The sequence below is a fragment of the Oncorhynchus masou genome, chromosome 23, assembly GCF_036934945.1.
Source record: "Oncorhynchus masou masou isolate Uvic2021 chromosome 23, UVic_Omas_1.1, whole genome shotgun sequence".
Taxonomy (NCBI): Eukaryota; Metazoa; Chordata; class Actinopteri; order Salmoniformes; family Salmonidae; genus Oncorhynchus; species Oncorhynchus masou.
The window spans coordinates 46,412,003-46,437,543 of record NC_088234.1 but is presented as its reverse complement, the minus strand read 5'-3'; the positions used below and the strand labels follow the sequence as shown (position 1 = coordinate 46,437,543).

At 41.7% G+C, this 25,541-nt stretch overlaps 1 protein-coding gene across 2 annotated transcripts; it reads left to right on the top strand.

Annotated features, from left to right (window-relative positions):
• Positions 1 to 1,739: 1,739 nt before the first annotated feature.
• On the top strand, positions 1,740 to 22,702 carry acss1 (acyl-CoA synthetase short chain family member 1). 2 transcript variants are annotated; one of them, XM_064932249.1, is made up of 14 exons: positions 1,741 to 2,280; positions 2,539 to 2,635; positions 4,189 to 4,388; positions 8,841 to 9,016; positions 9,484 to 9,636; positions 10,497 to 10,644; positions 11,522 to 11,659; positions 12,119 to 12,211; positions 13,142 to 13,254; positions 16,981 to 17,107; positions 20,171 to 20,298; positions 20,464 to 20,527; positions 20,700 to 20,821; positions 21,339 to 22,702. In XM_064932249.1, exons 1-14 carry the CDS (start codon positions 1,920 to 1,922, stop codon positions 21,516 to 21,518), a joined length of 2,100 nt encoding a protein of 699 aa, XP_064788321.1. In that variant the 5' UTR covers positions 1,741 to 1,919; the 3' UTR covers positions 21,519 to 22,702. The 2 variants fall into 2 exon arrangements, with proteins under 2 accessions (XP_064788322.1, XP_064788321.1); XM_064932250.1 differs by lacking the exons at positions 2,539 to 2,635; positions 4,189 to 4,388 and having other exon boundaries at positions 1,740 to 2,280.
• Positions 22,703 to 25,541: the final 2,839 nt, after the last annotated feature.

The following is a 25,541-nucleotide window of genomic DNA, read 5'->3' as shown; positions in this document are numbered from 1 at the left end:
TATCTCAGTCATAGTAAGTACATTTTTCCTCAATAAAGTAGCTATCAGCAAAATCAGTAAAGTCAAGTCGGAAAAGGTCAAGTGTGAGTTCATGAAAGGCAAGGGTGTTAGTATATATCTTTTTTAAATGTCATTATGTTATGTTTATCTCCACAGCCTCAACAATATAGAATACCTCTGAATTTTAGCAAACGTACAAAAACAATACAGCTAGGCTACACAGGCTGACTAACTCAGAATAATATTATTCAGTACAATTACAACCATTGTATTAGTATTAGACCATTGATCATGTTCAGTGAACCAATCAGTGGTCACATTATGTGAGTGATTGCTTTTCCAAAGGATTGAACAAACAGATTAGCAGTAGGGAGAAAAACAAAGCACAAAGAGATTAGAGACACCTCATTGTTAAGAATGAGGGGTATTAAATCTATTAAAATGTCATCAATCAGAATTTATCCCACAAGTCACGTTCATACCTTTACATCCCCTCGCCCAAACTAAACTACAATTATATGATGGTACTATGTTAGAACATTATAGAAAACAGGGCAAATAATCTGGCCTTTTGTTGGAATTGTCTGCTAATGGAAAACAGTGTTTGTTTATAGAACAGAATTTAATAATAATATCTGTTGTTTTGTCAAGCAGGAACCGCCTGTCAAATGTTTGTTTTACTCCGTTCACAAGCATTCATCTTTTATGGTGTGTTTTTATATCACATACATCCTTTATAAAGAGATTATGGGCCTAAAGCGTATTTAGTAGATAGACCTATGCAGTGTGTTGATGAAAAGTTTGTTTCTGTCTAAATTGGAAAAGTTTTTTTTTTAAACAAATGAACTATTCACTTTGGTTTAATTAGAATTCATACTATTAATGCAAGATCTGGAAATGATTGTCCATAGCATAATATATTAGTGCATTTTAGACAATATGACTATTGTCAAACCCAATACAGTTTCATATTTCAACTGGGGATTTGAGTAAAAAGTCTAATATTATCACACACTGAAGAGAGAAGTGTTGTTGAACAATGTGTTGGAGTTTGTTTGCAGGTTACATTGAAACTATTGCATTTGTTTTCCCCTAATCCAGATGATGGGATTGAGATTTCATTCAGGATGAAATAAAAATATAATTTCACCCTTCTGTATGGTCCTCTAGGAGGCAGCATCATTCTTGAAATTGAGAATACATGTAATATATAATAACAGAGTAGCGGCCAATATGAAAATGTTTTAAGAGTTTAAATTGAAAAGTAGTTATTTTTTAATTATAGAGGACTACAAGAGATGGTGATGAAAAATTCAAAGGAAAATGTACTATCACACATATGCAGAAATTCAATAGGCTAATCATGATTTGTTTCACACATATTGTTTTTCATATGATGAGTTTTGAGTCTTGTACCACAATCTAATAGGACATATCAATACATGAAATAGAAACATTTAAAAACACATACACGGACCAAAGAATAAGTAAAACCTGTCTTGGCAGCAGAGAGAATGTTTAGCAGTTTTAAAGCACATCTCCTGCAATTCTATAGGTCCCTTATCATTTCTATATACTTTCTATTTGGTTTTAGTGGTTTAAGTTTACACACTGAAAGCGTTTTTCCATCCCAATTTGAACTATTCTTTTTTTTTTTTTTTTTTTTTTTTTTTACTTTTTGGGGTTGCAATGCACAAAAAATGTCCCGACTCCCGACCCACAGTTTGGAAAACAGTGGGCTAGGCTACACTTTAGTGATAGTGAGTGCTGAAACTAACTGTCCTCTGTCATGAACACTGACCTTTAGATAATAAATTTTCATCAACGACTTGTTCCCACCCTTTCTGTACCACTCAAGGAAGCTTGAAAGAAAAGGATCCTGCTCTGGTCAAGTTCTGCGTGCAGCAGGGGAGCAGAAAATGGCTGCACATAACAACGGGAGTTTGATACATATAATAAATAGAGCCTGTGTATTCTTCAAAAACGGCAGCTACCGAAAGAGAATTTTATTGACCTCTCTGAAACCTGTTCAGTGTCAGAGGCGAACAGTCTCCAGTATCGGCGATAGGAACACGAACTTGACACCGCACTTGAGCTCAAATCTCGCTGGATGGTCATACAACGAGTTATACGAATTGTCTGTGAAAGATCCGGAAACCTTTTGGGGATCAATTGCTAAAGAGAGGCTTACATGGAATAAGCCATTCGATCAAGTGAGGGACTGCGAAATTACTAGTGGGAAAATCAATTGGTTTCTTGGGGGACAGTTGAACGTTTCTGGTAAGAATTGCCATCCCCTTTTATTATTATTATTGGCAAAACTAAATATTTACTACCCCATTGCATTACAGCCTTTCTATATAGACTGGAAGTGCGTGCTCAAGCCTTATTTTCTTCTAGGATTAAGTTATTGTATTGATTTTGTTTGTGTGGATCTTGTTAAGGTTTGCTAACTATGTTTAATGTACATTATGCTTACTGGACAGCCCCCCAAATACTGGACAGTAAGTTACATTAGTTCATCCATTTAATTGGCAGTGAATTGTTTGGATGTGCATGTTGCCAAGCATCCTGACAGAGTCGCCCTGGTCTGGGAGAGGGATGAACCTGGGACGGAGGTAAAGGTCACCTATAGGTAAGTTCATGCCTATGCAAGGACCTTCGATAGGGTGGGGGACTATTATAAAGTAATGCTTATCTTGGAAAGCTAGAGATATGATATAGATTAGAGTCATCTGAATGAATTAATCCACATCATTATGCAGAGGAGCTGGAATTTATACTGATCTGTGCAACAGAGTAGGAGGTATCAAACCAAAAATACTTCACATTCCACACTGATGTTTAACCAGAGATGATTGCCTTCAGATGTAGGATCTTCATTTCAGCCAGTTTGCTACAGCATGAAAATAATCCTGCGGCAACAGGAATTGTGAATTATTAACCTCAAATAAACTACAAGTTTAAAATGTCCTGCATAGGACGTTTTCCTGCAACAGGGTAATCAAATTAAGATCCTACATCTGTATCCTGTAAAAAGATAATCTTGTCCTCTGTCAAGTATCCATGTTAGGTTCTGTTTTTTTTAAAGTTTATGCTATAAAGGGTAGGAGGAAACATGGCAGAGATTCAGCAGTAATATCTAAATATTTACAATATTCCAAATAGTTCTCTAGATATGCACAGTGAGATGTTCAGCTGTGCCAAAGAAGAACTGGATAAGAACCATGTTCTGGATCTGCATGGATATATTTTTAACTTTAATATTGTATAGTACATAAATAGCATGACATTAAACCTTTATTGATACAGGGAATACCAATTTATACCAGGGTCTCTTTTTCAATGATATCCTGTGTTACAACAATCAGCAAATCATGAAGGCTTCAATACTCCCATTACAATTTGCATTATGAATGAGACACCATATGTACTTTATTGTTGATGAGATTAAATAATAAGGAAGTGCTGTTGAAATTGCAAAATTATTGTTGGCTGGGTGTCACAGTTATTGTGTAAGGTGGTAGTGAGAGATTTCAAAATGAGGCCTTTCTGCAATAACGACTAAAGCTGCTTCCTGGATCAGAATGTAAACAGGAAGCTGTGGGGTGTCCAACTGAACGTTCACTAGACATGCAACTGAAAGTGTACTGGAAGGTCATTTCAGTGCTCCCAAAAATTATTAATCATAGTTATCCATTGTTCAGTGCCTCAAAGGAGCCTCAAAGTCACTAATATACATCTTCCTATATGGCTTGCAAGAAGTAGGGTTTTAAAGTAGTTCTCAAAGACTCTCATTTTACAACAAAATACTTATTTGGATTGTTACCATAGGAGAACCCTTTTAAGTTCCACGTAGAACCCCTTTGGTCCCTAGGTAGAACCCTTTTGGCTTCCATGTAGAACCCTCTGTGGAAAGGCTTCTAAATAGAACCCCAAAAAGTTCTACCTGGAACCAAATAAGTTCTACCCGGAACCAAAAATGGTTCTTCAAATGCTTCTCCTATGGAGACAGCCGAAGAACCCTTTTAGGTTCTTGATAGCACCTTTTTTTCCTAAGAGTGTACACTTCAGATAGTGTTTGATGGAATCAATACAGAATACATAACTTACATACCCAACAATAGTTGAGGTAACTATTGCTCCAAGTAATAACTTCTGTCTGAACTTTATACAACTTTTCTACAGGGAGCTACTTGAGACTACCTGCCGCCTAGCCAACACCCTGAAGAGGCATGGGGTCAACAAAGGTGACCGGGTGGCCATTTATATGCCAGTGTCGCCCATCGCTGTGGCTGCCATGCTTGCGTGTGCTCGTATCGGTGCTGTGCACACGGTGGTGTTTGCTGGGTTCAGCTCAGAGGCCCTGGCTGGGAGGATTCAGGATGGTGAGTGATACTGGGCCTGGACTCATGTTCGACTGAGATTAACTCTTTAGAAATGTTAGTTGCTGCAGGGGGTGCTGAGATGTTGGCCAGGGTAGGGGTAGCCAGGTGGAAAGCATGGCTAGCCGTGGAAATATGCTTATTGAAATGATCGATTATCGTAGATTTATTGGTGGTGACAGTGTTTCCTATCCTCAGTGCAGTGGGCAGCTGGGAGGAGGTGCTCTTATTCTCCATGGACTTTACATTGTCCCAAAACTTTTGGAAATTAGTGCTGCCGGAAGAAAATGTCTGCTTGAAAAAGCTAGCCTTAGCTTTCCTAATCTCATGGTCCAGTTGGTAACCCAAGAATGTATTTCAAGGACGTTTGTGTTTTGTATACAGATGCTCCCTTTAAAGCCCAAACTTGACATTTGAATGGTTGACTGAACACAAGGGAAGGGCTCAAGGGCATTTCAATTGTGCATGCATGTAGCTATTCAAGTTCAAATAAAAAACGAGAGATTTTCGAGGTTGTTATCTGTAATCATACAAAGCTGACATAATACTTAAGCTTTGCGCCTTTAAATAAAGCGTAATCATAGAGTTTACAGGAATTTCAGCTTTTCTATTCAAAGGCACAGGATAAATGTCTGATAGTTAAACAGGATACAGCTCCAATGGCCATGACCCCTAAAATGTCTGCCAAGTTCTCAGCACTCCCAAGTGAGTCATTATGCATAGAGCAATGTCAGATTTTTTTAATTGAACATGCTCTTGGCCATTGTGTCTGGGATACACCGGTCATCAAGTTTCCTCCCCTTTTTCCCAACTTAACTCCAGTGAGAAACTAACCTGTTTTACTCAAATGCTACTAACATCATGAGACTAGGCAAGGGCTGTTTAATTTCAAGCTGCATTTTGCGGTCAGACAGAAACCAGGCCAATTTAGAAAGATCAAACACAGGGCCAGCAGTTTAGGACACACACTGAAGGATGAGACAGAAAGCGAGGAGCAACATGTCATCTCAAACCTTTATAACATGTGCAGTACAGTACTGAGTGTACAAAACATTAGGAACTGAAGACTCATCTCTTCAGTGGGTCATATGATTGAGTGTAGTCTGGCCCAGGAGTGGGAAGGTGAACGGAAAGGCTCTGGAGCAACGAACCACCCTTGCTGTCTCTGCCTGGCCGGTTCCCCTCTTTCCACTGGGATTCTCTGCCTCTAACCCTATTACAGGGGCTGAGTCACTGGCTTGCTGGGGCTCTCTCATGCCGTCCCTGAGGGGGTGCGTCACCTGAGTGGGTTGATTCACTGATGTGGTCATCCTGTCTGGGTTGGCGCCCCCCCCCCCTTGGGTTGTGCCGTGGCGGAGATCTTTGCGGGCTATACTCAGCTTTGTCTCAGGATGGTAAGTTGGTGGTTGAAGATATCCCTCCAGTGGTGTGGGGGCTGTGCTTTGGCATAGTGGGTGGGGTTATATCCTTCCTGTTTGGCCCTGTCCGGGGGTGTCCTCGGGTGGGGCCACAGTGTCTCCTGACCCCTCCTGTCTCAGCCTTCAGTATTTATGCTGCAGTAGTTTATGTGTCGGGGGGCTGGGGTCAGTTTGTTATATCTGGAGTACTTCTCCTGTCCAATTCGGTGTCCTGTGTGAATCTAAGTGTGCGTTCTCTAATTCTCTCCTTCTCTCTCTCGGAGGACCTGAGCCCTAGGACCATGCCCCAGGACTACCTGACATGATGACTCCTTGCTGTCCCCAGTCCACCTGGCCGTGCTGCTGCTCCAGTTTCAACTGAACCGCGGCCCTAGGACCATGCCCCAGGACTACTTGACATGATGACTCCTTGCTGTCCCCAGTCCACCTGGCCGTGCTGCTGCTCCAGTTTCAACTGTTCTGCCTTATTATTATTCGACCATGCTGGTCATTTATGAACATTTGAACATCTTGGCCATGTTCTGTTATAATCTCTACCCGGCACAGCCAGAAGAGGACTGGCCACCCCACATAGCCTGGTTCCTCTCTAGGTTTCTTCCTAGGTTTTGGCTTTTCTAGGGAGTTTTTCCTAGCCACCGTGCTTCTACACCTGCATTGCTTGCTGTTTGGGGTTTTAGGCTGGGTTTCTGTACAGCACTTTGAGATATCAGCTGATGTACGAAGGGCTATATAAATAAATTTGATTTGATTTGATTTGATTAGGAACACCAGCTCTTTCCATGACATAAACTGACCAGGTGAATCCATTATTGATGTCACTTGTTAAATCCACTTCTTGAAGGGGAGGAGACATGTTAAATAAGGACTTTTAAGCCTTGAGACATGCATCATGTATGTGTGCCATTCAGAGGGTGAATGGGCAAGGCAAAATATTTACAGTGCCTTGCGAAAGTATTCGGCCCCCTTGAACTTTGCGACCTTTTGCCACATTTCAGGCTTCAAACATAAAGATATAAAACTGTATTTTTTTTGTGAAGAATCAACAACAAGGGGGACACAATCATGAAGTGGAACGACATTTATTGGATATTTCTAACTTTTTTAACAAATCAAAAACTGAAAAATTGGGCGTGCAAAATTATTCAGCCCCTTTACTTTCAGTGCAGCAAACTCTCTCCAGAAGTTCAGTGAGGATCTATGAATGATCCAATGTTGACCTAAATGACTAATGATGATAAATACAATCCACCTGTGTGTAATCAAGTCTCCGTATAAATGCACCTGCACTGTGATAGTCACAGAGGTCCGTTAAAAGCGCAGAGAGCATCATGAAGAACAAGGAACACACCAGGCAGGTCCGAGATACTGTTGTGAAGAAGTTTAAAGCCGGATTTGGATACAAAAAGATTTCCCAAGCTTTAAACATCCCAAGGAGCACTGTGCAAGCGATAATATTGAAATGGAAGGAGTATCAGACCACTGCAAATCTACCAAAACCTGGCCGTCCCTCTAAACTTTCAGCTCATACAAGGAGAAGACTGATCAGAGATGCAGCCAAGAGGCCCATGATCACTCTGGATGAACTGCAGAGATCTACAGCTGAGGTGGGAGACTCTGTCCATAGGACAACAATCAGTCGTATATTGCACAAATCTGGCCTTTATGGAAGAGTGGCAAGAATAAAGCCATTTCTTAAAGATATCCATAAAAAGTGTTGTTTAAAGTTTGCCACAAGCCACCTGGGAGACACACCAAACATGTGGAAAAAGGTGCTCTGGTCAGATGAAACCAAAATTGAACTTTTTGGCAACAATGCAAAACGTTATGTTTGGCGTAAAAGCAACACAGCTCATCACCCTGACCACACCATCCCCACTGTCAAACATGGTGGTGGCAGCATCATGGTTTGGGCCTGCTTTTCTTCAGCAGGGACAGGGAAGATGGTTAAAATTGATGGGAAGATGGATGGAGCCAAATACAGGACCATTCTGGAAGAAAACCTGATGGAGTCTGCAAAAGACCTGAGACTGGGACGGAGATTTGTCTTCCAACAAGACAATGATCCAAAACATAAAGCAAAATCTACAATGGAATGGTTCAAAAATAAACATATCCAGGTGTTAGAATGGCCAAGTCAAAGTCCAGACCTGAATCCAATCGAGAATCTGTGGAAAGAACTGAAAACTGCTGTTCACAAATGCTCTCCATCCAACCTCACTGAGCTTGAGCTGTTTTGCAAGGAGGAATGGGAAAAAATGTCAGTCTCTCGATGTGCAAAACTGATAGAGACATACCCCAAGCGACTTACAGCTGTAATCGCAGCAAAAGGTGGCGCTACAAAGTATTAACTTAAGGGGGCTGAATAATTTTGCACGCCCAATTTTTCAGTTTTTGATTTGTTAAAAAAGTTTGAAATATCCAATAAATGTTGTTCCACTTCATGATTGTGTGCCACTTGTTGTTGATTCTTCACAAAAAATACAGTTTTATATCTTTATGTTTGAAGCCTGAAATGTGGCAAAAGGTCGCAAAGTTCAAGGGGGCCGAATACTTTCGCAAGGCACTGTAAGTGCCTTTGAATGGGGTATGGTGGTAGGTGCTATACGCACCGGTTTGAGTGTGTCAAGAACTGCAGCTCTGCTGTGTTTTTTACCCTCAACAGTTTCCTGTCTATATCAAGAATGGTCCATCACCCAAAGGACATCCAGCCAACTTGACACAGCTGTGGGAAGCATTGGAGTCAACGTGGGCCAGCATCCCTGAAGAACGCTTGTAGAGTCCATGTCCTGACGAATTGAGGCTGTTCTGAGGGAAAAACGGGGTGGAACTCAATATTTGGAAGGTGTTCCGAATGTCTTGTACACTCAGTGTATACCTCAAAGAGAACCAACATATAGCAATTAGGCCTATTGACATCTTGCAATTGTTAGAAGCTGCTTGCATTTTCTCAAAGTACTTCATATTCTCAATCAGACTGTGTAGTGATGTGTCCGCATGATCTCAGATCTCTCAGACTGTGATCCCCATCTCCCTGCAGCCCAGTGTAAAGCTGTGATCACGTGTAACCAAGGTGTGAGGGGAGGCCGGTTCATAGACCTGAAACCTACAGTAGATGCTGCAGTGAAGAACTGCCCCACTGTCCAGCATGTGTTTGTGGCCCAGAGGACCACTAACCCAACTCCCATGGGCAAACTAGACATCCCATTGGAGGAGGTAATACTTGTTCTTCATACTTCTTATTGTGCCATGGAGGAGGTAATACTGAGTCTGAGTAGCGGGACAAGCCAGTGGCAGTCCTGTAACGGGATCAGATTGCATTTACAGCCGAGCTCTGCTCACAGATGAAGTGGTGAACTGAAAGAACCGTTTTGCGATGTTATCTGTCATGTTAATATCTGTTATGAAAGATCTCTTTATTTGTCTGTCATTTCATCTGCCATTGTCACTGACAAGATTAAACACCTTGAGGTGTTTTGTTTTTAAGAACAACCTGTGTACAGTACCGTTGAACAAAGCACATAGACAGACCTACTATCATGAGAGTAGCATGATGACATAACACACATTTAACTTGAAGCAAATCAAGTGTAATCCCACTGCATTTAGTAATTCCACTGCAAGAAACATTCATATCGCCAAACCATACCTCCAGTCCCCCACTCTTTTCCTCTCTGTCTCAGGCGATGGCCAGTGAGTCGGCACAGTGTGCTCCAGAGCCTATGGGCAGTGAGGAGATGCTTTTTATGCTCCACACGTCAGGCAGTACAGGCAAGCCCAAGGGCATTGTCCACACACAGGCTGGCTATCTGCTCTATGCTGCACTGACTCATCAGGTATGTCTTCAGTTAACCTCTCTACGGAATACTTCTTAGTTTAGATAAGCAAATGCAGGTATGGTGCCTTCCTTAAAATGGTGATGTGGCAGAAAATATGCATATGTTTAGCTGATAAATAGAACCAACTATAAAAGGAGGAGGAAGGCCCAATTACTGTGTTGTCTGAGAATGTTTTGATGAGGGCTACAGAAAGGGGCTACAGACAGGGCAGTTTGAACAATATAAATATTCTGCCACATGGTTTGGCATAGCTTAGATCAGAACAATGAATTCAGTGTTCCCCTTTCGTGAGAGAAGCCCCATTCCATATTCTGGGTCAAAATTAGCCCCCTTTGACTGACAAATAAAAACATCTGTTTTCTCCCTGCTTTTCGATGCTGGTGAGCATGTTGTGCTAGGTGGGATTGATAGACACAAAGCTTACATGCTGTTAGTGATAATAATAGAATGAAAACACAGCTATGAATCTGCACGAGATGTGCTGCTAATTTCTAAGTAGCTTACCAGCTCAGACCCAAACAGACGTTTGGCAATTGCTCACACTGTCTCTTTTTGGCATGTTGGCTGTTTAGATTCAAATAACAGACAAAGCTGCTTTTTATCTGTAGCCCCCTGAAACAGACTGGGCCTCTTGGGACCATGCCAAAGAGAGACCTGTTGCTGTTGCCAGGCTGTTAAGCAGTTCTGCTCAGACAAATATCAATGTGGCAGCCATGTTGTGTGGGAAAGCCTGTATACGTTAGCCAGAATTAGTCAGAATTTCGCAATCTTGTAATTTTGATGATTTCATTGTCTGGAAAAGTACAGCATTGCTCAATGGACCTGGTCTCTAACCTTACGTGTTCTTGTTCTTGCAGTATGTCTTTGACTACCATCCAGGCGATGTGTTTGGCTGTGTGGCAGACATTGGCTGGGTGACTGGTCATAGCTATGTGGTGTATGGTCCTCTGTGTAATGGTGCCACCACGGTCCTCTTTGAGAGCACTCCCGTGTACCCAGACCCCGGTGAGCTATAACAGTACAAGTACAAGGGCTGCACCCTGACAATATCTGATTGACATAATCGTCCACTATTAATCATTAAGATGTGTCTACAACTGTTACATTGAGACAGAGGATACTTTGGCAGGAGACTTTGACATACAGCATCAAAGTTTGTCCTTTCTTTTCTGTTGCTTTTTACTCACTTGTCCTCTTTACAAGAGGTCATAGAGTTTTACAGGTCGTATCCACAGAGAGATAGCCAGGTGACTTGTTACCAGCTGGGTGGGTGTCACAGCTTTTGGCAGTATTGGAATACTTATTCACTGGGCTAGGGGCAATAAGGGACAAAATTCATTATTGTTTTTGATTCTATTTTTATAGACAAGTTAGAAGTTCTATATTATTTATGCATGTGTTAAGACATTCTGTTGCTATGTGTGCTAGAACTAATGTATAACTATTACCGCAATAAGCAATATTTTTCTTTCTATAACCCGCGGATAACTTGTATATGTAGTGTTTGGGACAACAAGAAAACCTTAGAAATGTGAATAAAGTGGATCACTGTAGTTGTAACTGGCTTCGCTGGCATTTCTCCAGTGTTGCGTGACTCATTAACTGTCTTGATGACAATTTTGTTCTTTGTTTATTACCATGGCTTGTCGACTGAAGGAGTGCTTCAAAGTGTTATAAGTTCATTGTTAAGGTTTGCTGTCAACATTGTAGTGATATGACATTGGCCAATGCCCTCTATAGCCTTGGCATAATAGGACATTTCCTGTTATTGTTTCTGTGTCACTATTTAGTGGATTATGGAAACAGGAAGGATATATTTTGCTAATATTTGCGTGCGTGTGTATTCCTTTACCATAATGACCATGTGTCTTTGTCCCCTCAGGGCGATACTGGGAAACAGTGCAGCGTCTGGGCATTAACCAGTTCTACGGTGCTCCCACTGCCATCAGGCTGCTGCTAAAATATGAGGAGAGCTGGGTCAAAAAGTACGACAGGTCCTCCCTCAAGACCCTCGGCTCTGGTGAGACACTAGATCAGTGCCCCCTGCATAATAATTTGCCAATGAGCACACAGTTGATCCTACTAGATGAATGAAATAACTGATCAACTGCTCTTGCATTGTTGCAACTCAATTACAAATTCAAAGTCAGTGGCTTTGCGCATTATGGAAACTTGACTTGGTTCCAGTGATTCCGGTCAGTGTTACAATGACCTTAATAAGCAATTCATCTCAGAGTTCTTGGCTATAGCTATCATCACATTCATAGGCCAACATGATCATAAGTCATATCAGCTCAAAGCATTTCATATCTTTATTATTATTGTCTTATTACTGAAATACTCTACCAGTAAAAAGGTAGCCCATTATCTAAATAATACAGAATGTTTATGCCTGGAGTACATTTCACAATATCTTAAACTAGCTCTGAGTGTGCCCAGAGCTGGGTGTACTGTATTGAATGTACCTGTCTTCTTGCAGTGGGGGAGCCTATCAATCACGAGGCATGGGAGTGGTTCTACAACGTGGTGGGAGATGGAAGATGCCCCCTAGTGGATACATGGTGGCAGACAGGTAACATCAGGGCTGCTGAATGTCTTGGCCAAGGTTGTCTGATGTGGTAAATGCTTCAACTTTAATTGCCTTAGAGATTTTATAATGCACAATTAAGCTAACATTTTTTATTGCACTACCATGTAGGACATCATAATACGCTACATTACATGACATGGAACAAAGGGTTTATCAAAGGCATATAAAAATCAGGTCAAGTTACATTTGTAAGAAGGAGACAATCATGACTTGAAAAGCAAGCTTATTTTGTGCATCAAATGAATGCCAACGCCTGTGCTCTGATGTTGCCTGCTGGTGGAGGAGAAAGCTCTGCCTCTAAGGCGCATCTTGATTTGTTATGGTGGTTTCTGTGCTGATCTAGACAATAAGTCTGTCTGATACTCTGTTTACTGGTGGCTTAACCCTAATTTGCGATTAGCACAAGGTACATCTGCACTGAAAATGAATTAAAATAATCCCCCCCTCACCCCCAACACACTTACCCCCTTCTCCGCGACTCTCCCAACCGCCAGCGGGTGGAGGCTCTCCAGTGAGGACTGGCAGGAGTGAAGTGGGGAGGGTCATGACCTAATTCCTCAAAAATCACTTTCTGGGGTTTCTCCATGGGCGTATGTGCTAAGTCTTTTAAGGGGGGCTGGAGAGTGGGGTTCTTCCAAAGGCTTAATATCAAAATGAAGTGTAATTTTCTAGTACAGTACTGCAATTCCTTTTTTATTAAGGTGATTATCACTTATTACTAATTTACCATAGCCACAGGGCTTCAACCCTCACCCTCTTCCCCATCAGCAAAACATAGACAATCTGTAGTACAGCCAGACTTAGGTCAAATTCAGTACATATCAAGTACTCTCCAATATGTCAGCTGCACATCCCTTTAACCCCCCTTATTGCACTTCTCCATGCATCTCCTCTCTCTCTCTGTGTCCCCAGAGACGGGAGGTGTGTGTATTGCTCCAAGGCCAGCTGAAAAGGGTGCTGAAATTGTTCCGGCCATGGCCATGAGGCCCTTCTTTGGCATTCAGCCTGTTCTCATGGAGGAGAAGGTGACCTGTCTGTGCTGAATTCAAATCAATTCAACTGTCTTTCTTTTTCTGAATGAAATGGTCAATTTGTATTATTTTTTAAACAGATTTTACTTAAGAGAAAAATATCAAATGTATTTGTTCTATATTCATCATTAAGACACAACCTTAAATGTTTTACCTTCCATTTTTGTGAATCAAGTCCTTGTGAAATGTAGTCAGTGGTATTACCACATTCTCCTCTGACGGCATTCTGGGACTTTGGACTCTCATTCTTCAGAAGCCATAAAAAGTATAACAATTCAAGCTGAACCATGTCCAACTGCTCCAAGGAAATTCCACTCTTCCCCTCCTCAACTGTGTGACCTCGTTCGTCGTTCAAAAGTTGAAAACAGGTTAACAATCAATCACAAGGCCACCAGGCGGAATTCCAGGGTACATTCTCAAAGCATGCACATACCAGCTGGCTAGTGTCTTCACAGACATTTTCAATCGCTCCTTGTCCCAGTCTGTAATCCCAACATGTTTCAAGCTGACCACCCTCGTCCCGGTTCCCAAGAGCTCCAAGGTAACCTGCCTAAATTACTACCACCCTGTAGCACTCAGATGTGTAATTATGAAGTGCTTTGAAGGCTGGTCATGACACACATCAACACCATCATCCCAGACCCACTCCAATTTGCATACCGCCCCATCAGATCCATAGATGACACAATCTCAATTGCACTTCAACACTGCCCTCTCCCACCTGGACAAGAGGGGAAATAACAATGGGAGAATGCTGTTCATAGACTACAGCTCAGAGTTCAATACCATAGTTCCCTCCAAGCTCATCACCAAGCTAGGGACCCTGGGACTGAACCCCTCCCTCTGCTACTGGATCCTATACTTCCTGGTGGCTCGGCCCCAGGTGATGAAGGTAGGCATCAACACCATCGCCACGCTGACCGTAAAGACGGGGGCCCCTCAGGGGTGTGTGCTTAGTTCCATCTTGTACTCCCTGTTCACCCATGACTGCATGGCCACGCATGACTCCAACACCATTATCAAGTTTGCTGATGACATGACGGTGGAGTCCTGATCACCAAAGGCGATGAGTCAGCCTACAGGGAGGAGGTCAGAGACTTAGCAGTGTGGTGCGAGGACGACAACCTCTCCCTCAATGTCAGTAAGACCAAGGAGCTGACCGTGGACTACAGTGCAAAGAGGGGAGAGCACGCCCCCATCCATTTTGACGGAGCTGTTGTGGAGCAGGTCGAGAGCTTCAAGTTCATTGGTGTACACTTCACATGGTCCACACACACACACACAGTTGTGAAAAGGGCATGGCAAAGCCTCTTCCCCCTCAAGAGGCTGAAAATATTTGGCATGGGTCCTCGAATCCTCCAAAAGTTCTACAGCTGCACCATCGAGAGCATTTTGACTGTCTGCATCACTGCTTGGTATGGCAAATGCACCGCACTTGAGTGCCACAGAGGGTGGTATGGACATCCCAGTACATCACCAGGACCAAGCTCCATGACATCGAGGACCCCTATAACAGGTGGTGTCAGAGGAAACCCTGAAAAATTGCCAAAGACTCCAGCCACCCAAGTCATAGACTATTCATTCTGGTACCGCTTCTACCCCCAAGCCATAAGACTGCTATAGCCAGACTTCTAAATAGTAAATTAAATGGTACCAGCACTATCTGCCCTGACTCTACGCACACCCACTAGACTATATACAGTATACACACCATATATACACTCACTCACACACACACACACACTATCTTGACACTCCCACACATTCACTACATACGCACACAACACAAACACACGTACACATTACACACACACTCACACACTTTTACACTCATCATTTGCTGCTGCTGCTCTGTTATGTATTTTACTCTTATTATTATTATTATTATTATTATCTATTGTGATGCCTAGTCACTTTACCCTGCCTTCATGTACATATTTACCTCATACCTTTTCACATTGACCTGGTATTGGTACTCCCTGTATATAGCTCCACATTGATCTGGTATTGGTACTCCCTGTATATAGCTCCACATTGATCTATCCCTGTATATAGCTCCACATTGATACTCCCTGTATATAGCTCCACATTGATCTGGTATTGGTACTCCCTGTATATAGCTCTTCATTGACCTGGTATTGTTACTTCCTGTATATAGCTCTACATTGATGTAACGGTTTTCTTGCGGTGAAGGAGAGGCGGACCAAAATGCAGCGTGGTTTCTATTCATGGTTCTTTAATGAAGAAAACTATACATGAATAGACTAACAAAACAATAAACATGAGAAAACCTAAACAGCCCTATCTGGTGCAAACACAGAGACAGGAACAATCACCCACAAACACACAGTGAAACCCAGGCTACCTAAGTATGATTCTCAATCAGAGACAACTAATGACACCTGCCTCTGATTGAGAACCATACTAGGCCGAAACATAGAAATACCCAAATCATAGAAAAACAAACATAGACTGCCCACCCCAACTTACGCCCTGACCATACTAAATAATGACAAAACAAAGGAAATAAAGGTCAGAACATGACAATTGACCTGGTATTGGTACTCCCTATATATAGCTCTACATTGATCTGGTATTGGTACTCCCTGTATATAGCTCTACATTGATCTGGTATTGGTACTCCCTGTATGTAGCTCCACATTGATCTGGTATTGTTACTCCCTGTATATAGCTCCACATTGATCTGTTATTGGTACTCCCTGTATATAGCTCCACATTGACCTGGTATTGGTACTCCCTGTATATAGCTCCACATTGATCTGGTATTGATACTCCCTATATATAGCGCCACATTGATCTATCCCTGTATATAGCTCCACATTGATCTGGTATTGGTACTCCCTGTATGTAGCTCCACATTGATCTGGTATTGTTACTCCCTGTATATAGCTCCACATTGATCTGTTATTGGTACTCCCTGTATATAGCTCTACATTGACCTGGTATTGGTACTCCCTGTATATAGCTCTACATTGATCTGATTGACCTGGTATTGGTACTCCCTGTATATAGCTCCACATTGACCTGGTATTGGTACTCCCTGTATAGAGCTCCATTCTAGTGCATTTTATTACTATTTAATTTATATCATTATTTTAAAACTCTGCCTTGTTGGGAAGGGCTCGTTAGCTAGCATTTCACGGTAAACACCAGTTGTGTTCGGCACATGTGACAAATAAAATAAGATTTGGATTTGAACTGGTATTTTAAAGCACTAAGTACTGTACGTTAGACGCTAATTGTGGGACAGTGGTAGATGGGTCACACCCGCCTTACCACCTTTCACATTGCAATTAAAACTAGCCAGCATATGCTTCCCTTTCCTTGATTAACATATTTACAGGGCTTTGTTGGAGTGGTAACGTGACCTTGAAACTTAATTTCCCCTCTCCGTGTCTTTTACTAGTAATTTCAGTAAACAGTAAAACTACACGCAGTACTGTATAGCCTTCATGCACTGAATTTCTATGTATTGTTGTGAGCTATGTGTTTTACTGTAGAGGTTGATCTTTATGAACAGACACATTCTTATTGTTATTATTGTTGTTGTGACATGCTTGCTGCATGATTTTTTTTAACGCACTTGTAATGTTTGTTTACATTCTATACTGATTTGTTTTATTAATTCAAATGTTTTATTGTGTGAGAACCTAATAAGTTATTCAAATGTTTGATTCATTTTCCTTTTATCACCAACAGGGTAAGCCTATATCAGGAAATGATGTCAGTGGAGCCCTTTGTATTGGCCAACCATGGCCTGGAATGGCCCGGACCATCTTTGGGGACCACAAGAGATTTGTGGATGCATACTTCAAACCATATCCTGGTTAGTTGGCCTAATTACATTTCCCTGTGGGCTCCTCTCTTTTTTTAATGTATTTTATATCACCTTTATATATCCAGGTAGGCCAGTTGAGAACAAGTTCTCATTTACAACTGCAACCTGGCCAAGATAAAGCAAAGCAGAAATGTAGAAGAGTAGGGAGGTAGGCAATAAATTGGCCCTATAGAAGAAAATAATTACAATTTAGCATTAATACTGGAGTGATAGATGTGCAGATGATGATGTGCAAGTAGAGATACTGGGGCGCAAAAGAGCAAGAGTGTAAGTAATAATATGGGGATGAGGTAGTTGGGTGTGCTATTTACAGATTGGCTGTGTACAGGTACAGTGATCAGTAAGCTACTCAGACAGCTGATGCTTAAAGTTAGAGAGGGAGATATAAGACGCCAGCTTCAGAGATGTTTGCCATTCGTTCCAGTCATTGGCAGCAGAGAACTGGAAGGAAAGACGGCCAAAGTAAGTGTTGGCTTTGGGGATGACCAGCGCAATATACCTGCTGGAGCGTGTGCTATGGGTGGGTGTTGCTATGGTGACCAGTGAGCTGAGATAAGGCGGGGATTTACCTAGCAAAGACTTATAGATGACCTGGAGCCAGTGGGTTTGGCGACGGATATGTAGTGAGGGCCAGCCAACGAGAGCATACAGGTTGCAGTGGTGGGTATTATATGGGGCTTTGGTGATAAAATGGATGACACTGTGATAGACTACATCCAGTTTGCTGAGTAGAGTGTTGGGGGCTATTTTGTAAATGAAACCACCGAAGTCAAGGATTGGTAGGATAGTCAGTTTTACGAGGGTATGTTGGCGGCATGAGTGAAGGAGGCTTTGTTCAGAAATAGGAAGCCAATTCTAGATTTAATTTGGGAATGGGGATGCTTAATGTGAGTCTGGAAGGAGAGTTTACAGTCTAACCAGACACCTAGGTATTTGTAGTTGTCCACATGTTCTAGGTCAGAACCGTCCAGAGTAGTGATGCTAATCGGGCGGGAGGGTGCAGGCAGCAATCGGTTGAGTGTGCACTTAGTTTTACTAGCATTTAAAAGCAGTTGGAGGCCACGGAAGGAGTGTTGTATGGCGTTGAAGCTCGTTTGGAGGTTTGTTAGCACAGTGTCCAAAGAAGGGCCAGATGTATACAGAATGGTGTTGTCTGCGTAGAGGTGGATCAGAGAATCACCAGCAGCAAGAGCGACATCATTGATATATATAGAGAAAAGAGTCGGCCCGATTCAGTCATTTGAGAAGCCAAAGCTATTGAGTCTGCCGATAAGAATGCGGTGATTCACAGAGTCGAAAGCCTTGGCCAGGTCAATGAAGACGGCTACACAGTACTGCCTTTTATCGATGGAGGATAGGATATCGATTAGAACCTTGAGCGTGGCTGAGGTGCACCCATGACCAGCTCGGAAACCAGATTGCATAGTGGAGAAGGTACGGTGGGATACGAAATGGTCGGTGATCTGTTTATTAACTTGGCTTTCGAAGATTTTAGAAAGGCAGGGCAGGATGGATATAAGTCTATAACACTTTGGGTCTAGAGCGTCTCCCCCTTTGAAGAGGGGGACGCCCGAGGTAGCTTTCCAATCTTTGGGGATCTCAGACGATACTAAAGAGAGGTGGATTAGGCTAGTAATAGGGGTTGCAACAATTTCGGTGGATAATTTTAGAAGGAAAGGGTCCAGATTGTCTAGTCCAGCTGATTTGTAGGGATACAGATTTTGCAGTTCTTTCAGAACATCAGCTGTTGGATTTGGGTGAAGGAGAAGCGGGGGTTGGGGGTTAGGCAAGTTGCTGCAGGGGGTGCTGAGATGTTGGCCAGGGTAGGGGTAGCCAGGTGGAAAGCATGGCCAGCCATGGAAAAATGCTTATTGAAATGATCGATTATCAAAGATTTATCGGTGGTGACAGTGTTTCCTATCCTCAGTTCAGTGGACAGCTGGGAGGAGGTGCTCTTATTCTCCATGGACTTTAGTGTCCTAAAACTTTGGGAAATTAGAGCTACAGGAAGCAAATTTCTGCTTGAAAAAGCTAGCCTTAGCTTTCATAACTGACTGAGTATTGGTTCATGACTTCCCTGGAAAGTTGCATATCGCGGAGGCTACTCGATGCTAATGTAGAACGCCACAGGATGTTTTTGTGCTGGTCAAGGGCAGGCAAGTCTTGGGTGAATCAAGGGCTATATCTGTTCTTAGTTCTACATTTTTTGAATGGGGCATGCTTATTTAAGATGGAGAGGAAAGCACTTTTGAAGAGCAACCAGGCATCCTCTACTGACGGGATGAGGTCAATATCCTTCCAGGATACCCGGGCCAGGTCAATTAGAAAGGCCTGCTCGCTGAAGTATTTTAGGGAGCGTTTGACAGTGATGAGGGGTGGTCGTTTGACCGCGGACCCAGTACACACACAGGCAATGAGGCAGTGATCGCTGAGATCCTGGTTGAAGCCAGCAGAGGTGTATTTAGAGGGCAGGTTGGTCAGGATGATATCGAAGAGGGTGCCCATGGTTACTGATTTAGGGTTGTACCTGGTAGGTTCCTTGATGATTTGTGTGAGGTTGAGGGCATCTAGCTTAGATTATAGGACGGCCAGGGTGTTAAGCATGTCCCAGTTTAGGTCACCTAACAGTTCGAACTCTGAAGATAGACGGAGGGCGATCAATTCACATATGGTGTCCAAGGCACAACTGGGGGCCGAGGGGGGGTCTATAACAAGCAGCAACGGTGAGAGACTTGTTGTTTCTGGAAAGGTGGATTTTTAAAAGTAGATGCTCGAATCGTTTGGGCACAGACCTGGATGGTATGACAGAACTCTGGATGCTATCTCTGTAGTAGATTGCAACTCCGCCCCCCTTGGCAGTTCTATCTTCTCAGAAAAAGTTATAGTTAGGGATGGAAATTTCAGGATTTTTGGTGACCTTCCTAAGCCAGGATTCAGACACGGCTAGGACATCCGGGTTTGCGGATTGTGCTAAAGCAGTGAATAAAACAAACTTAGGGAGTGTCACTGTTTATTACCCAAGTGTGAGCTTTGGAGTTGATTCTATTCCAGGTCATTACTTCACTGGGGATGGAGCATATCGGTCTAAAGAAGGCTACTATCAGATAACTGGGCGTATGGATGACGTAATCAACATTAGTGGCCACCGATTGGGTACTGCTGAAATTGAGGATGCCCTGGTAAGAACTAACACACCTAGACTATTTGTTACATGAATGGCAGCTGTATGTTCAGTTGACTCACTAATAAAATCAATATCATGATTATGTGAAAGAGTCACTGTACTGAAGTTGTCAATGGGGATTTCTTATACATTTCTTGAATGGTTGTCTTCTGTCTTTTAGGATGAACACCCAGCAGTTCCTGAGACTGCGGTGATTGGTGTTTCCCATGATATCAAAGGGGAGGGTAAGAATAAAAATATAGATATACAGTGCAAAACCTCTATCATCCCACATTAACACATTAATACACATTATGACGATCAAGTGCATTGAAGCTTATTTACAACTTGCAATTCATAGTTATTGGCACATTCTATCGACGCTTTGATGCATGTTTTCCTTCCCTTGTACAACAGTTCCCTTTGCCTTTGTGGTTTTGAAAGAAGACCCTTCCCTGAACCACACAGCAGTTGTTAAAGAGCTGAGAGACCTGGTGGCCACGAAGATAGCAAAGTATGCTGTCCCTGACCACTTTCTGGTGAGGATATTCATGCTGTTTGTGGTTACTAAACTGTGCATTTATGATAGTATGTAAAACTGCTGTTGTTGAAGATCCTAGTATATGCCCTGAACCAGACAGCAGTTGTTAAAGATCTGAGAGGCCTGGGGCCACTAAGATAACAAACAAAGTATGCTGTCCCTGACCACTTTCTGGTGAGGACATTCATGCTGTTTGTGGTTACTAAACTGTGCATTTATGATAGTATGTAAAACTGCTGTTGTTGAAGATCCTAGTATATGCCCTGAACCAGACAGCAGTCGTTAAAGATCTGAGAGGCCTGGGGCCACTAAGATAACAAACAAAGTATGCTGTCCCTGACCACTTTCTGGGGAGGACATTCACGCTGTTTGTGGTTACTAAACTGTGCATTCCTGTTATTCAAGGCAGTATGTAAAATTGCTGTTGTTGAAGATCCTATTATATGGAAATGGCATTTGTTTTAAACTAATAATAGATGGTTTCTTTCATCTATCTGTCGTTTGTCCTCTTTCAGGTAGTGAAGAGACTTCCCAAGACACGCTCTGGGAAGATCATGAGGAGAATCCTGCGGAAGGTGGCTATGGAGCAGACAGGAGACCTGGGCGATGTGTCCACTCTGGATGACCCATCTGTTGTCACAGAGATCATCAAGGCCCATGCCCAGTACAAGAGCCTGACATCTCAGAATAAATAATGAATTAGGCTTTATCACTGCTAAGACGTTGTGCTGGCAACTTGGCACTGGTCACTTGAGTAACAGCTCACTTCACTCACTCCATTCTGAATTTTATACTGTGCTGAAGCTGAGTTAGTTTTATGACCACAGTCCTTCAGTTGTTCACTATGTATGGCTCATTTATATAAGACACACGACACTCAAGATACACAGTACACCCCTTTATTTCCCTTTAAGAATCATTATCATAAAGCTAATCTCTCATGAGAGATTAAGATTATCAAACGCACAGTATTTTTTTACTTTGTTTTTTAAAGAGCCACGCCAATTGGCACGGGCGTTTTTCTGTTGCTCATTAGAAAAACAAGATTTCAGTCTGGGATGTACGTTTCCTGACCGTTGTTCAACCCATGTTAGTAGGCCAATGGACGTTTTAAAATCAAAACACAACCTTCATTTATTTACATGTTGTGATGCACCGATGTTCCAAACTCTGTTTTAGAAGAGACTGACTTTATGAACAAAATGATCAGATTTACACTTTGTAGTCAATTTTGACACTAGAATATCTGTTTCTTACTCATATAGATGTCACATATGCAGTTTTCAAATGGATTCTTGCTTTTTAAAGGCAGTTCTCTTTAAAGCTGCAATATGTAAGTCTAAGAAGTGGTATTTTTTTCTTTGTGCGCTATTTCTATGCTTCCCCTTCTTAAGTTTCGTTTTTGGGTCTTTTAATTTTCAGTTTTGTTCACCAGCTTCAAACAGCTGAAAATACAATATATTTTTATGGAAAATATATTTCACAGGGGTTTAGATGGTAAAATTACTTTACCTGCTTGTTTTGTCACATCAACTGAAATTAGGCGAACAATTAGACTTTTAGCAACCAGGAAATGGCGATTTCTGCATAGTACATATTTTAAATAAGAAAAGGCGCTGTAATAAATTATGAATAATTCATCCAGAATAATGGTGTTTTATACATGTTATCTTTATAAAGGTCCTATTTTAACAAATGTTATGAAATAAAAATAAATTGCTCAAGGACGTATTCACTTGATTGAAACACTTACTTAAGAATGAACTTTTTTCCCCCAGATTCATTCTTTATAATATCAATGCCATATTTAAATTATAACAGAATGAATTGACTTTACGTTGTAAATTCTTACAAAAAATAAAGCAAGTAACAAACATGAGCACTGTTTTTTTGCATATATACGGAATAACATATCGAATAACTATTTTGCCGTTCTTATTAGTGATTATATTAATTGGCATAAACGATCATTTTTGTTCAGCAATTCCATGACATTAAATGTTTTACAGTTACACATATGCAGTGGAGGAAACGACTTCTCCGCAACAATAACAAAAAACAACTCCAGTCCTTGCTGGTATAAATAAATATCTGCATCTGCATGCCAACCATTTGATCTCAATCAGTTTCATGAAAATATACACTTATATATTCTTATTTAGTTATATACAGTGTTACGCGAATATTTGAGCAGATAATGTAAACAAACTCTAGCATACTGGTGCTTTGTTTCAATCAATGCACACATTTTGCCGAGTGGTGCGCGCTGTTGAGTTGTGGCCCCAGAGAAAATGTGACCATTTGCACAATCATCATAAAACAGCCTTTCTTAAAGTAAAGTATGGGTCGCGACGTGTCAGTGTGAATGTATAATTGTGTCATTAATTACAGGAATTGATTTGGCCAAGTGCATCTGCGCTCTCTGTTCAGTGCGCTTTCTGCTGAAGCAGCGGTCTCTGCTCAGTTTGGCAGCTGCGCGAGAGTGAGAGGGAGGTGACCGTGTGCTTCGCGGTTTACCGGATCTTTTTCTCTGCAATTTTCTTGAAGATTGCTCCGCGACACACACGATGCAGCGCTGTCGTTCAGGCGGCAGATTATGCGCTGTCAACCACTGATTTATCATTCCCACACCGCCGTCATCAAATGGACTATGATGTCAAATGGACATCAAATGGATAATAAAAATATTTAGAATAAATAAATAAATAAAAAATTAAATGGACTCAAATGGATGGTAGCCACAAGTTCTGACTGAGCTCAATTGTCATGAAACGCGTACACAGCTACGAGTTTCTCTCTCTTTCATACACACTTATAACGAGGAGCGTCCACAGTGTGTTTTGTGTGTGGAAGTGCTTGGTAATGAGTCTCGTATTACGAACAAATTAATAAAACGACACGTCCTGACCAAACATCCACAGCATGATGGTAAACCCAGGGAGTTCTTTCAGAACAGTTAAGAATGCTTCAGGAAACAGTGCCTCGACAGTGGAAAAGTATGTCCGCTAGCAAGGCATTGTTATTCTATAGCAGAACTAAGGGAGTACTAACTAACTCTCATAGTAGTAAATTTGAGTTTCTCTTTCAAACAATCCCCTGGCTTTGTACACAGCTGACAGCTAACATTCGCCAAAGCAAGCTAGCTACTAATAGTGCAACCGCAAGTAAAAGTACAGATGAAGATGAAAAATGATCAGGCCTACTAGTGTACATCTTATTGTAGAAATGATTGTTGAAAACTAGTCTAGGTTGGAACTGTTGCTGTTAAAATACAATAATAATAACTGTAATAAACTGTGGCAAACACACACACACACACACAGTTCTGGGTTGCTCATCTACAACAGGAAGCGGTCTTCTGCCTGACTGAGAAAGCAGTAGACGTTCTGGTCCAGTTTGGCACCACATACCTATGTGAGTCAGGGTTCTCAACTCTGACATACTTAAAAACAAGTACATAAATAGTTTCAAGGCTGCGCATGACGTCTGTGTTGCACTGTCAAAAACAGAGCCCAGAATAGGCATGTTGCTGTTAAAATACAATACATTTTTTAAATTCTGAACTGGAATAAACTGATTGATCACATCACACAGATATAGACCAGAAAAGGACTGTGTGTGTGATGTGATCAATCAGTTTATTCCAGTTCAGAATCAAAAATATGTATTGTATTTTAACAGCAACACTTCCAAACTAGACTTTCTTTCAACAATCATTTCTACAGTAGGCGTAATCACTTTTCATCTATACTGTTACTTAGGGTTGCTCTATTAAAGAGACTCTGTGTGTGTTCTGTTATTCATCTGTGTGATGTGATCAATCTGTTTATTCCAGTTCAGAATTAAAATTATTTGTATTTAAACAGCAACAGTTCCAACCGAGACAGATTTTTAATTGGGGAAAATAAACATTAATAGATATTTATATGGATATTTAATTCCATTGTTATTTGTTTTTGTTTACAGTCGTGGCCAAAAGTTTTGAGAATGACACAAATATTAATTTCCACAATGTTTGCTACTTCAGTGTCTTTAGATATTTTTGTCAGATGTTACTATGGAATACTGAAGTATAATTACAAGGATTTCATAAGTGTCAAAGGCTTTTATTGACAATTACATGAAGTTGATGCAAAGAGTCAATATTTGCAGTGTTGACCCTTCTTTTTCAAGACCTCTGCAATCCGCCCTGGCATGCTGTCAATTAACTTCTGGGCCACATCCTGACTGATGGCAGCCCATTCTTGAATAATCAATGCTTGGAGTTTGTCGGAATTTGTGTTTGTAGGTTTTTGCTTGTCCACCCGCCTCTTGAGGATTGACCATAAATTCTCAATTGGATTAAGGCTGGTGAGTTTCCTGGCCATGGACACAAAATTTCGATGTTTTGTTCCCCGAACCACTTAGTGAACACTTTTGCCAAATGACAAGGTGCTCCATCATGCTGGAAAAGGCATTGTTCATCACCAAACTGTTCCTGGATGGTTGGGAGAAGTTGCTCTTGGAGGATGTGTTGGTACCATTCTTTATTCATGGCTGTATTCTTAGGCAAAATTGTGAGTGAGCCCACTCCCTTGGCTGTGAAGCAACCCCACACATGAATGGTCTCAGGATGCTTTACTGTTGGCATGACACAGGACTGATGGTAGCGCTCACCTTGTCTTCTCCGGACAAGCTTTTTTTCCGGATGCTACAAACAATCAGAAGGGGGATTCATC

What these genes read in the sequence shown, in the direction of transcription:
- acss1 (XM_064932249.1), top strand. Translation starts at nt 1,920, where the DNA reads ATGGCTGCACATAACAACGGGAGTTTGATACATATAATAAATAGAGCC. An exon ending in GGCTGGGAGGATTCAGGATG is followed by an intron (nt 4,389 to 8,840) that starts GTGAGTGATACT and finishes ATCTCCCTGCAG; the next exon opens with CCCAGTGTAAAGCTGTGATC. An exon ending in GGATACATGGTGGCAGACAG is followed by an intron (nt 12,212 to 13,141) that starts GTAACATCAGGG and finishes CTGTGTCCCCAG; the next exon opens with AGACGGGAGGTGTGTGTATT.